Source organism: Echeneis naucrates, chromosome 4 (genome assembly GCF_900963305.1).
Source record: "Echeneis naucrates chromosome 4, fEcheNa1.1, whole genome shotgun sequence".
In the NCBI taxonomy this organism is placed as follows: domain Eukaryota; kingdom Metazoa; phylum Chordata; class Actinopteri; order Carangiformes; family Echeneidae; genus Echeneis; species Echeneis naucrates.
Window position 1 is genome coordinate 1,690,563 of NC_042514.1, and position 13,156 is coordinate 1,703,718.

A 13,156-nucleotide genomic window follows, 5' to 3' on the forward strand; every position below is an offset into this window, starting at 1 on the left:
ATTGATTTTTTTAAGTGTTGCCTCATTATCCCATGTGGAGCACTTTATGCAGTGCCACATACACACAACGCCATACAGCACGAGCTCTGTAATGTCAAGGTCAAATGGGCGTTATAGTTGCGTGTGTGTGTGTGTGTGCGTAGACAGAATGGGGGTCGGGGGTCTGGATTGAGATTGTATGGATCGTCTGGAAGCAGGGCCATTAGCGAGGGACTAATTATGGGACTAATAAGTGGTCCTCAGTACGGGTCGAAGCCAAGATTCATAAATAAGTAAGTGTGGGGGCAGCTTGGTCGCTTAATTAACAAGGTGTGAAAAAAAGGGCGTGAATCCCAAGCGGCGCAAAACCCAATCTGGTTGCAAGGATGGGATATCAGCAACAATCCTGTCCATCTTGGTGGCATTGATTGATGGAGAGCCAAATTGAATCTCTAATCATCACCACCCTTTTAGTTCCGGAGGCCCGGGGGACTCACTGGGGCCAAAAGTGGCACCGGGGGTAATGCCTTTGTATCCCTTTCCTGACACTAGTGGCACAAACACAGCGATCCCACCGACAGCCCCTCCACTCTGTTCACTTGACCGCCCCCATCTGGACCGGGGTTATCCGACCCCTCACGCTTTCATGTCCCTGCTGGTTGTTTTCACACTGAACCGTTTGGCTGAGGTATTTAAAACCCCAACACCTCCCTCAGTCTTAGGCACCCTCTGCCAGCTACAGCTACATATTGCCTTACAGCCTACCGAGGCACTCTTGCAGTTCTTTTATGTAGCCGCTCCCTTTGCTCTAATCTTTTTATTGTACGAGCTGACAGGCGAGGAACATGTTTTGTGCAAAAAAAAAAAAAAGAGACTGACAATGATGTGCTGAAAGGAAAGTGCGTGTCAGGCCTGTCAGTCTTTTCAACCCGATTGATTTATGATTATTTTTTCTGCCTTCTGTGTAGTGAACGCACAGTTTGGCCTTCGTGAGACCCAGAAAACAACTCGGGTCAGTGGAATGAGTGCAGATGGCGTCTGCTGCTGTGTCTTCCAGCTAAAGACCTTCTCCTCCACACACAATACGGGAAGTCATCATGACAAGTCAAGACGTTATCAAGTGTTAGACAACAACAAAGAGTCTCTGAGCAGTAAATAGCATCTGTCTCCCAGCTGTTTGCTGCCGCTGTTGGGATCTTGATACCGCAAGGGCGTGAGATAACAGGGAAAAGGAAAATAATACGGCAATTAGGACCTGCTGTATCCGTGATAAGCTGCAGCCACAGAGACGGGCCTGAACGGGGGCAGAGGGCAGAAGGATGAGATGAAAGAACAAAAGGCTAGAATGACAGTTATGGAGAAGGGACGGAGAGATCATGGGCTAAGAGCAAGGCTGAGAAAAGGACGAGGCCAAAAAGAGGGGCCGGGGGAAGAAAGGAACAAGGGAGGTAAACACCACATAAAAGAGAGCTTTGTCTCTGCAGGATTTTTCTGCTTAATGTCCACCTTTTTCTGTTGGAACGCCTTGAACCTTTTGGTGCTTCCTCTTTGGCAGGCCGGAGCACCGAGCTGTCTGGCTGGCACAGCGAACGCAGGGACCTTGAAGCCGGCGCTGCCTGCCACCGGAGTTACACACCCTCCGTTCTCTTCTTATCAGAAGTCAATAAAATATACTTGTTCTTTGAAATCAGTGACAACAAAACCAAATGTTGAAAATTGATACCATGCTTTCTTCCCACTGACATTTAACTGTGACCAGATAACAAAACCACAATGCTCCACTACTGGTGCGCTTGCAATCTAAAGTCGTTTGAGCTTTGTGGTGACTCACTCGCTCCCTCTGCCTTCTGCTGAACCACAATTATTTCATTCCATCTACCACTGACTCACCTTCTCTGACACTGTCAAAGATTACATCTTTAAATTGTTGCACGAAGGATCCATTGATTGACACTTGCTTTTCTTGTCCAACTCATTAAAAACCTGCCTGCAGATTCTTTCCTGGCTGGATCGAAGCCCGGCTGTTTCTTCTGGGACCAATACTTTGTGTTTGCAGGAGCATGAGACTGGGGGCCAGAGATACCCAAAGGTACCGGTGGAAAGGTAAAGCACAGCCACCTATCAGGAAGAAAGTTGCATGAAAGGTGGTGGAAGGTGTGAAAGTGGAGACGCTACATCTGTGGCAAATTTCCAAATCAGGAGATTACAGTTTCTCCTCTCACATGGATCTCCAAATCCCAGAACCTCGTGCTGCTCTGCCCCTCACAGTCCTTTCCCTCCTTTTCTACCCCCCAAACCCCAACAAGGTTTGACCTTGGCTCTTTGTAACCTCTGGCCTACATAGTTGTTTCTCTCAACGCCTTTTAAAATGAACTCACCAGCTAATAAGCGATGGCTTTTTGTGGGAATGAGCACCTTCCTCTTCTTGCCTTTCTCTCTAACTCTGCATGGCTTCACACACACACACACACACACAGCTTTAATAACTGATAACCTTTCTGACTTTGACTCTGTGGGTGGGGGAAGCGCGGCGAGAGTTGGACCCACCATACACTCGGCTCACCCGGCCAAGCTCAAACGCCAGGACGGGGCAGTTTATTCATCATACCCAAAGAAGGGGCAACTACGGAAATGAATGAGCCCGTGCCTGGCTGAAATCCGCCGCCCGCTATCTCCGGCTTTGCCTTGATGTTGGAATCCGCGGGTGCAGACACACCAAGCTAGCAAAGGTAACAGGAAGGTCAGACGTCGTGCACAAACTCCCGTAGAAGACGCCGCGCATTTCTCAGTCTTCTCTCTCTTTTTTTTTTTTTTTAATCCTTTCTCTCTCTTTCATTTCACACGCAGGCATTCACACTGTGACGTGACATCAAAATGCCATATTTCTGGGGAAGCGAAGCGAAGAGGAAATTAAGAGTCTTTAACCTGTCAAGACGTTTCAAGCCCCCTTCTCCTCCTCTGGATCTGTGAGCCCCCCCGCCGCTGTGTTGGGACGGTGCTGATCGATGGGCTCTGACAGCAATGAAATGAATGGAACCAGCTGATTGATTCATTAGCAGAGGAGCTGAGGAGCTGAGTGGACGTGGGCTCTGACCCTAAGAAAGGGGGTGAGTGCATGGGTGGGGGGGGGCTCCTGTGCATGTGGATTGGGCAGAGGTGATGTGTGCGATCAGGCAACTGTCACCATTCCTGTGTGTTCAGTGTGTGCGTGTTGAGAGGTCAGGAGGGATTTCCATAGGGTGTGAGAGGGGAAAGGGAAGCTGTTTTTGTCCACAGCCTTCATCCAACTCATTAAAATTAGTCTTTCACAGCATGCACACCAATCCAGTCATGGCTAACAAGTCACACAGGCCCACACATACAGAAATATATGACTGAGATCACATGATGTGTGTGTCAGTTCAGTTGGTGAAATAAACTCAGAGGAAGAACAGACATTGTTTTGTCAAAAGAAAGTCTGCGACAAAACAGACTTTCTTTTAAAAAAGTAGAGCAGCTCTGTGAACTGACTGAAGCTGATGGCAAACCCACAGGGTGGCCTCCCTTCCCATCCTCCGTCTGCCGCTGAAAACACACACCATGAGCGAATCTGTGTCAGCCTCACACACACACACCAATTTATAGCTAGCTGTCATCCACAGCTCCACCAAATGGACGGGCGTTAAGACCATCTGAAAAGCCAACACCTCCACATCTGCTACGCTGCCCCCAGGAAATACTTGGCCCCCCTCGTAAAGGCTTTTTAACCTGCCTGTCATTGTCCTCTAAATATTAGACTCACTTTAATGTTAAAGTCGCGATGTCACTGAGACTCCATTTTAAATTGAGCGGAGGTTAAATAAACGCTCCTCACAGCTGGCGGCGCTTCCAGCAGACTGCGGCGTGGAACCGCGGGGATTATGTAAATACCTTGACAAAAGGTCACATGTGATTGGTGCCGTTTTGCCACCGATTCAAACCCGGACTTGCCGCGTGCTCGCACGGGAGCGGCCGCCTTTGAGATTGAATTTGGTGCAGCGGCCTGGTTGAGCCTGCTGCTGTTCTCCAGAAGACAAAAACATAAAGGAAGAAATATTTAATGGAAGCGGGGAGTCCTCAGCTCGCCTGCGGGCCTTTTGAAGTGTAGATGAAGTGCAGGTGGCGAGTGTTTTTGACACCAAGGATGAGAATGTGGGGGAGGATAAGGTGTAATAGTGGCCTCCGTGTGAACAGACCCCTTACCAAGTAAAATATACACCTTTCACACACTCGTTCTCGCTCGGGCATTACGGTTAATTACTGCAGACATTTGAGCCCATCGCATCAGCCGTGACTGCAGCATTTCCCTTGAAGCCGTTCCTATCATCACACCCAAACTAACCCAGGCAGGCTGTGTGAAAATTAGCAAAAGCTGTTTTCCTGTTCTTGAAGGGAGCGAAGCCGGGGGCTAGGTCGTCCGCCTCAAAAAGTCCCGCCATCAAGCACCAAGCTACGGTTAAACCCCCCGCCCATCTCCCTTTTCTTCTTATATTTAATGAGGCTGGCAGAGCTGAAAACAGGTGATGTGGCCTTTCTTCCCCCCCAAGGCACGGCGTTTTACAGCAGCGTTGGCTCTCCAGACAGATGTAACTGGCCATTTTTTAAAGTCAAATATCAAAGATCTTTTTCTGCTCCATCGGCAAAAATTTCTTACAAGAGTCTGAAGCTCGTAAAGAGATTGTGGGAGGAGACCCTGGAGGTGGATCAGACTGCAGCTATGGAGAAGTCAGCCACCCCCAACCCCCAACCCCCTCCCTTTTCTAACTCCACCCTTCGAACCTCCAGTGCCTGCCAACAGATGAGCAGCCATAATGGCCATCGCATGTCTCTGTGCTGTCTCTCGGTTATCTCTCAGTACGAGGAGCTCCGCGTCCTGCGAGCACAATTGACCTCATCTGCTGACCAAAAGAGGACAAGCACGTACTGCTTTTGACCTGGTGTGTGTGTGTGTGTGTGAGTGTGTGTCAACGAGCCGTGGACAGTTGCGCAGTTGTGGGTCTCTCTAAATATACACATCCTCTGTCAGAGTATTTTTATTCGCCGCTGGAAAAGGATAACCCCCTGGAGCTTGATTGTGTTAGGACAGCTATTGTTGTGAAGCAACAAGACCAACTCACCCTGCACACACACACACCCAATCATCCATACCGACCCCCCACTGTGACCTCTATTCGAGGTCAGAGGACGTAGACTGAATGGAGGTCCTAACTCATGTATTATCTGCTAAATGTTCATTTGGGCGGCAATTTCTGGGCATTTATGTGACATTAAAATGTCAAACATTTCATCTGTAGCTTAGAGAGCCATTAATGGAGCAAAGAAGGAGAAGATTCCTGAACCACGGGAAAAACCCATGATCCAAACACACACAAATGCAGTAAAACATCCCACGGACACACAGAGGCAGGTTTGTGAATGCATTTCAATAAAAAACAGCAGGAAATGCTTCACAAGGGTAAAAATGTGAACCTGAGTTCTTATTAAACCCTTAAACAGCAGATGGCACCTCTCTGCTGCCGTGATGTTCCATTCTTAGAGGGAGGCAGCACACTGACTTACTTTCTCTCCCTGTTAGGTCAAAATCTCCTTCTCTTCCTTTTTCATTCGCTCCCTATATCTGTATGTGTGTGTTTTTGTGTGTTTCTGTGTGTGGGTGTGTGTGTGTGTCGAGCTCTCCCTCGTTCTGCACGACTGCCTGCAGACAGCAGCGGTGTCTGTGCGTCGGGCAGGCCCAGACACATTCGCCCTCTCCTGCTTGCTCTCGACGGTTGGGTGTCAAAGACCTGCCATCCCACAAGCCCCTCTGTCGGACGCCGGGATAGACGCACACCCTCACACACAAACGGCAACATACAAAACTAACGCACAAGCAGCTCACAACTCACACACGGGCCTACAGCCTGCTCGTGCGAGTTCGGCCGCCAGAAAAGATCCTCAGAAGTTAACGCTGCTCGCTACAGCTTGTTTCGAGACCACTAATGTATAACCTTAAAGCAATTACAACAACAGTGTGAGAAAGGAAAGGGCCAATTTCAGCGACGCACACACGTCCACATTAGTGCGATTATGTTTGTAAAGGCGAATCGTGAATGTGGTAAAATATAGTGAGAGCTGTACTATTTTACTCGGAGTAGCAGAAACCAGTTATAGCACCAGTTAATCACATTTCTCTGCAGTACTTATGTCACAGTTAATGTATGTCATATTCTCTTTGTAGCTTCGTTTCAATGGCTGAAAACAGAAGCTCTTCGGGGTTGTTGCTATTGTGCACATATGACTTCAAACACTGATAATGTCCAAGTTGAAAAAAGCCGAAAACTAACATCCACAACCCACAAAGTCAACTGTTGTGATGACAATATTCTTTACTGCCGTTTTTCTGACGCTGGTTTTGAATTTCAGCCCGTCTGATCCGATTTCTTCCAAAAGCTAAACCAGGGAGGGCCTTTCTGATGCAAAGCCCTAAACAAATACAGTGAAACAGATTTGACTGCATGACGTTTTCAGCAGAGACTCCACAGCGTAGTCCCACAGAATCAGATCTGCATGGACCGCATCCACATTTTCATTGGTCACCCCACTTCCTGGTGTGTGAAGGGCCCCCGCCCGGCTTCTTGGGAAAGATTCCGGCTCGGTGAATCTTTCTCCACCGCCATTTGAGCTATGACCCATCAGGCCCGGCGCACACAAGCGCTCCCGCAGGCATCTGAGAAGTCTGTCAGCTCTTCTCCTCTCGAGGTCCCTGATCCAAATCCACCCCATATCCCTACCACACACAAGCACAACACCCAACATGCCGTCATCCGCTCCCCCCTTCGTCCTGAGCGCTTTACGCCAATCTGAACCTTAGTCAGTGTACATCTGTTCAACATGGCGGCTGCCGAGCACATGACCTCGTGAGCGGCTTGGATCCATGTCGAGGTCAAGATACTGAGATCCACGGGAGGCTGACGGACTGGAACTGCTGCTGTCTCTCACTTTACGGGCTCTTTCCGTCGTTTATTCCTTCAAACAAAACGCGTGAGCGTCAAGATGAGTTTGCATTGATCAAGTTCAGTCAAGCGAGCCTGAGAAATTTAAAGGCACCAATGAAAATGTGAAGCATGAAAGCCGAAGTAACTCTAAACTAAAATCTTTTTACTGCAACATTAATAATAGTCATAGTAAAAATAAAGTGAAGCATTTAATAAAAAAAATCATTGCATTATGTTTTATTATAGATTTCAGTATGATGATTATTTTTTTGTAACATTTTATTTTCAACAACATATTTTTTGAATAATTAAACTGCAATATATGGAATTAAAATATATGTGATAAAGCTGGTTTTCCATATATAATTATATAATATATAAAGTAACTTATTTCTTTGTTGTATAAATTATATATTTGACATTAATTTAATTTTGTTTTATTAGTAGTTTTTTATATTTTTTTATTTTTAAATAAATAAATACATAGTTTGTTGATATTATTATTATTATCATTATTATTGTTAGTATTGTTATAGCCTTTCTGCCCAGTGGGCTGTTGCTGCTGTTGCACAAGCGGCAGAGTCATCCTCCACCGTGCAAATTGATTGGGGAGGCATTGATAAATGTCCTTATGAATTGGTAATTGCCTCAAGTCTTCAATCTGCCGCATCAAACCAGATTCTGCGCTTTTATTGGCGCTAATTCACCCGATCAATAAAAAAAAAACTGAAAAAGAAAAAAGAGCTCATCTGCTGCACTCTGGCTTCTGTCTGGGTGTTTCTTATTACAGCACTCCTGTTTATTATTTATTATAATCAAAAATCTACCGGCCTCATATTTCATCCTTAGTTAAATGAAAAACCGCAAATGATGAATTAATTAGATAGATAGATAGATAGATAGATAGATAGATAAATAGATAGATAGATAAATAGATAGATAGATAGATAGATGGATAGATGGATGAATGCTGACCTCCACTTTGCCCTCCATAATGATTCATTAGCAGAATGACTGAAGTGACTGTGCTTTTATTTTGCTAATTTCCCTGAATGCCTGATTTCCACTCGGCCCTTCAGACTAATAGTTTCCTTTGTCCCGTCAATTGTGGCCCTAAAACGCATTTGTTTGGTGATTTGCTTGTGAATGTGATGCAGTAAAGTTGTCTGTAGAGTCCGAAGGCTCGGGCCACACAGGCTGCCCCCCCCCCCCCCCCCTGATCAGGATCAGGATCTGGACCTTTCAGACTCAGAGTGGAAAACAAAATGGCCCCGTTTGGCCCCTCTTCAGTTTTCTCTTAGCACGGATCGGCCCTGCCCGAGTCAGTGTGGGAACCAAAAACTGAAGCTGTGCTTTTTTATTAAGAAATATTATTATTAATATTAATATCGGATTAGTCCAATGAATCAACTCGCTACAGGCCAGTTCTTCAGCGCTTTGGCTTTTATTAGAGGTGAAAAACACACAAGAGTTCCCTTTAAATCGGGTTAAACAAGCTCAGATAAATTACGAGACTTGCTTTATATTGCTGAGAATGGATATAATAAAAGAGAGGATACATTATTCTTCCGCACTTTTCCTCTCGACGTGAGTTCTTTTCGGGAGGGTGGTGCCTGTCTGCTGAGAAGCAACTGGAAATAATAATTTACAAACCCTCCCTTCCTCCTCCGCTTATAATTTGCCACTGCTGAGCAAAGTCTTTTCTTCTGTTGATAGTAAAATAATGATGATGGCGATGATGATGATGATGATGGTGATGGTGATGAAGGCGAGGGGAGCCTCCTTAGCTGCAGTCAGAGCGGGACAGAGAGAATAATTCATGGGAGCTCGATGAGAAGTGGGCCAAACTGCAAACAGGCAGAGGAGCGCTCCCGTGGAGGTGTGATCTCACCCACAGAAAAACACCAACATGTGCGTCTCAACGGCCCCGACTGTGTGTAGTCATCCCACCAAACAACACGCAGCCGTAAACAGGGACGGGGGGGGGGCACCCGGAGCTGCTGCGGCCGTAAAAGCCCATTTGTCTTAGTTTAGACAGAGAATTATTCCAGGTGAGAGTCATTCCTGAGAGGGCTGGAGCTTAAAGTGAAAGCAGGAGATTCTGTCATAGTAAATACACACTCGACTTCTTTACTGAACACAAATGTGTGTGTGTGAGCTGAATCTTTATAAGGTGATACTTCATCTTTACGCACTTGAATCGCCATTACGCACAACTCAGACAATAAACTGGAGACAAACAGGCTTCGACGGCCTGAAATCCTGAAGTCCACAGCCCCAGTTTCCTCCATCACAAGTAATTTACACCGTGGGGGGGGGCAAACCGCCTACTACTGGTCGCTACACGGGAATGTCAGCAGCGCAATTTGTCTCCCCGGCGCAGAGAGAGCAGCTGCGGGTCCGAACACAGCCGAGGCCTCGGTGGCGCTCACCAGGGCCGCAGAGCCCCCTGACCCCGCGGCCTCTATCTGAATTTCAGTCAGTAAAAAGAAAAAACAAAACATCTGAGGCAGATTTAAGGTTCATGATCCAGACTTTTAAATATTCAAACTAAACCAAAAGAAGGAATCAATTTGATGAAAATAAATAAATATACAGTTTGCACAGAACCACTAAAGCACTAACCCTAACCCACTCACTTCAGCCCTGAATAAGTCCAATGAGCTGACCTGTTTAAGGGCAGATTCTACTGCTTGTACAGCATTTTATGTTTGCAGCCACCGTGACACTGAGTTCAACAGGCCCCGGAGAGATTCATCTAAATGTAAAGGACACAACACATTGAGTTGGGTTGAACGACTGTGTCCATTTAAGAGGTGGATTTGGGGGGAAAAAGAAAACATTGTGTAATTAGGAGCCCTTTCCCCGGGCTACATGACCCCGGGACCCGGAGACATGCACCGTGGGGCCGGGCAGACTTCCCCCAGCCAGGCCGCTCCTTTCTCCCTCACTTGCCATAAACCCGGAGATCCCAGAAAGAAGCCCCCATAAATCAGGCAGCTGTATTAAAAGCTTAGGTAAACCCCCTGCCTGGTCAGTCGGGTACAATTTATGACATCACTTATGTAGGGAAGAGATCGTTCGGAGGAAATACATCAACTTCAGGCCTGCGAGCGACCAAGCCACTGCCAGGAAAACACCAAACTCTCTCTGCAAATATTCCTTCTGTGTCTCTTCCTCTGAAGGCCGTAACAACAGGAATCCACTCATCCATTCAAACCATGTGTTTTAAGTCAACTGGGGTCCGCTGACCTGCAGGGGTCACTTAGAGGGGGGGGGGGTTACAATTCCATAATAATTTTCTGAAAAGAAATCCAGCATTTGGGGAAATACTTTTATATGTGTAATGCAAAGCATGGCCACAATTAATTCAGCAGTTAATCAGAGTCAAAGTAGTTTGAGTGGTGATGACCCCTGTTGACATCAGATAAAACCGACCCCCCCCTCCCCCCCAAAGTCTTCACAGGAGGGACCATTGGTGAGGAAAGCCATTTAGGTGATTTAAAAAAAAAAAAATAAGAGAGAGAGAGCAGGAAGCAGCTCGGTCTGCAGCTCTCAGCACTGAAACAGGCCCACGGATGTTTTCTCACATCAGGGTCAGCACTCTGGAGAGACTTAAGTCAAATGTCCTTCACCAAACTGCAAAATAGATGAAAAAAAAATCTAATCTTAAACCCCCCCCACCATCTAACCCCCCCCCTCAACTAATTTCATTTAGCCATGGAAGTGTTTTAATTGAACCTACTGAGAGAACTATAGCGAACATTCTTCGTGATTCTGCTTCAAGATGTCCAAATTCAAGCTAAGCTGAAAAATAATTCAACTATTTTTATTTTTTTAAGGACATTAACACCCCCCCTCCTCTCACCCCCCCTCCTCCCACAGGGCTCGGACAGGTCCACAGATCCACAGCGGAGGAGCAGAACCCGTCCTGACTGCAGGAGCCCAGCCGACAGCTCCAGCACTCAGGGTTCAAGCTTTAGGCCCCTTTTCAGCCTGATCTCCACCGCTGCTGCTTCTCCTGCAGCCAAACTGAGCAGAAGGAGACGGAAAAATACAGGAAAGAAAAAAGGCCAAAGCGTTTCACTCCGTGTGGAGCAAAAACAGGCAGAATTTCAGCGGATTTTACGCATGCAGGACGAACAGCGAGCCCGAGCTGGGACACACGGCTTCTTCAGAGAAACAAACAGCTGTTAGCGCGTCAAGAAAACAAAAAAACACAAATCATTAACAGAACTACAATCTAAACAAATTAATAAAAACAGATAAATGAGAGGTGGTTGATTTGAATTCATCTCCTAAATATTTTCACGCAGAAATTGCTTTTACGTAAAATGTTTAATTTTAATTTCCATCTAAATCTTTTTCTAAATTCACTGAACTGACTTTCAAATAATAAACTCCCTTTTGGATTATTTTTTTTTTTTAGTTTTTTTTTTTTTGAGAGTTTACTTTGGACTTTAACTGATAGTCTTCATGTCAGGAGGCCACAGCTCACACAGCCGACCTGGAGAAAGTGTGAGGCAGAGGAGGTGGTGGTGAGAATTGGGGGGGTGGGGGGGATCTGAGCTCCGAGGCTCCCTGATGAGATACAGTGTGCAGCCAGTTTCCTCAAAGTGCCGAAGAAAGAGGCAGCAAATGGCAAAAGCTGACGTTACAAAGAAAGAATACACAACCAGCATTGAAATGGATGAGCTCCCGTTGACGCGCACAACAATAGTGCATTGAAACCTGCGTAAAGACAGCAAAGGCTCCAAAATCTACCAGATGGACACTTTGAGGATGAAAACGTTTCTTTCAGCTCGTTGCTGACAGAGAAGGGATTTTTTTTTTTTGTAAAGGGGGGCGCCCACTGCGGCGCCCACCCCCCCCCCCCCCTCCCACACCTCACCCCAACCCGGGAAGGGAGCCTTTGGGTGCTGGCTCGCTCGGTGTGTGGAGGAATAATACGCGACAGCCATCCTGTACTGCAACACAACACAACAACAACAACAACAACAGCAACAGTTCGGGGCTCTTACCTTCAACGGCGGACACCGCGGGCAGCAAGAGGCTGCATAAAAGCAGAAAGTAATCCATTGTCATAAAGCAGTCAGGTCGGACATGAACATAGACCCGCGGGAGAGAGACAGAGCAATACAATCCTGGGTGATCCGACGCTCCACGCACCCAGTCCCAGTCCTGGTCCCAGTCCCAGCTGCCTCAAGCCCTCAGGACCGGACTTAACCCCATTCACCACAAAAACAAAAAGAAAAAGCCAACAAGGTGCAGGTGAGAGCTGGGAGGAGGAACAAGCTCGGATCAATCAGAGATCTCCAACCGAACCAGAGAGGAGGTTATCGGGCGCTTCCAGTCCCTTCCCCTGAAAACAGGTAGTCCAGCCCGGGGCCACCATCCGGAGGATATTCCCACCGAGATTTCACTGAGTCAATGAGGAGAAAAATAAAAAATAAAATGTAAAATAAAGCAGCAGCCTTCTCAGACTTTTTTTTTTCTCTTTTAATTTCTGTGCTCAGAGGAGAAAGAGCCGCACTTCTGTCCGCACCATGGTGGACCGTCCCGGCTGTCGCTCACACGCGTCCGCGATCGGGCGCTTATTCCCGGATAGAAAAGGCAAGAAAGCGACCTGCTGCTGGATGTTTATTCCCTGAGAGCGAAATGTGTGAAGCCTTTCTGCTGCTGCTGCTGCTGCTGCGTCTGTCGCTCCGCTTGTGCACTGGAATGAAGCTCTGAGACTGTAGAGGAATAAGGAGAGGGAGAGAGAGAGAGAGAGAGAGGGGTAGAGGGAAAGAGAGAGAGAGAGTGAGTGAAGGAGGGGGGGGGCAGAGGGAGGGGTTACGGCTGAGGCAGCTGCACACAAAAAAAGTCCAGTACCTTGACAGTCATTTAGTCTCCCAGTTATTCCCCAAACCGAAGCCAGGCTGCATCTTTACAGTCTTTGTTTGCTCTATCTGCACCAGACCCCCCCTCTCTTCCACCCCCCCTCTTCATTTTTAAAACTAATCCTTTTTTAATGGACATATTTTTCCCTTTTTTATTATTGAGCTTCATTTTTATATTTGATATCGTTTAAGGATTTCAAACTTTTGATGAATAGCTGAGGTGTTTTTATCTTTGTTTATTTTTGTTATTCTCCGCTCCTTCCTTACTTCCTTCCTTCCTTCCTTCCTTCCTTCCTTCCTCGG

At 46.8% G+C, this 13,156-nt stretch overlaps 1 protein-coding gene across 5 annotated transcripts in view; it reads right to left on the reverse strand.

Moving 5' to 3' along the window:
- Positions 1-12,714, reverse strand: part of ephb3b (eph receptor B3b) — a 53,355-nt gene extending 40,641 nt beyond the window's left edge. For 3 of the 5 annotated variants that reach the window (XM_029499874.1, XM_029499876.1, XM_029499873.1), the window contains exon 1: positions 11,993-12,713. In XM_029499874.1, the coding sequence (XP_029355734.1) occupies positions 11,993-12,056 (64 nt within the window). In that variant the 5' untranslated portion in view covers positions 12,057-12,713. Of the gene's footprint in view, positions 1-11,992 lie in introns of all 5 variants that reach the window. The other 2 variants (XM_029499877.1, XM_029499875.1) reach the window with 2 other exon arrangements.
- Positions 12,715-13,156: the final 442 nt, after the last annotated feature.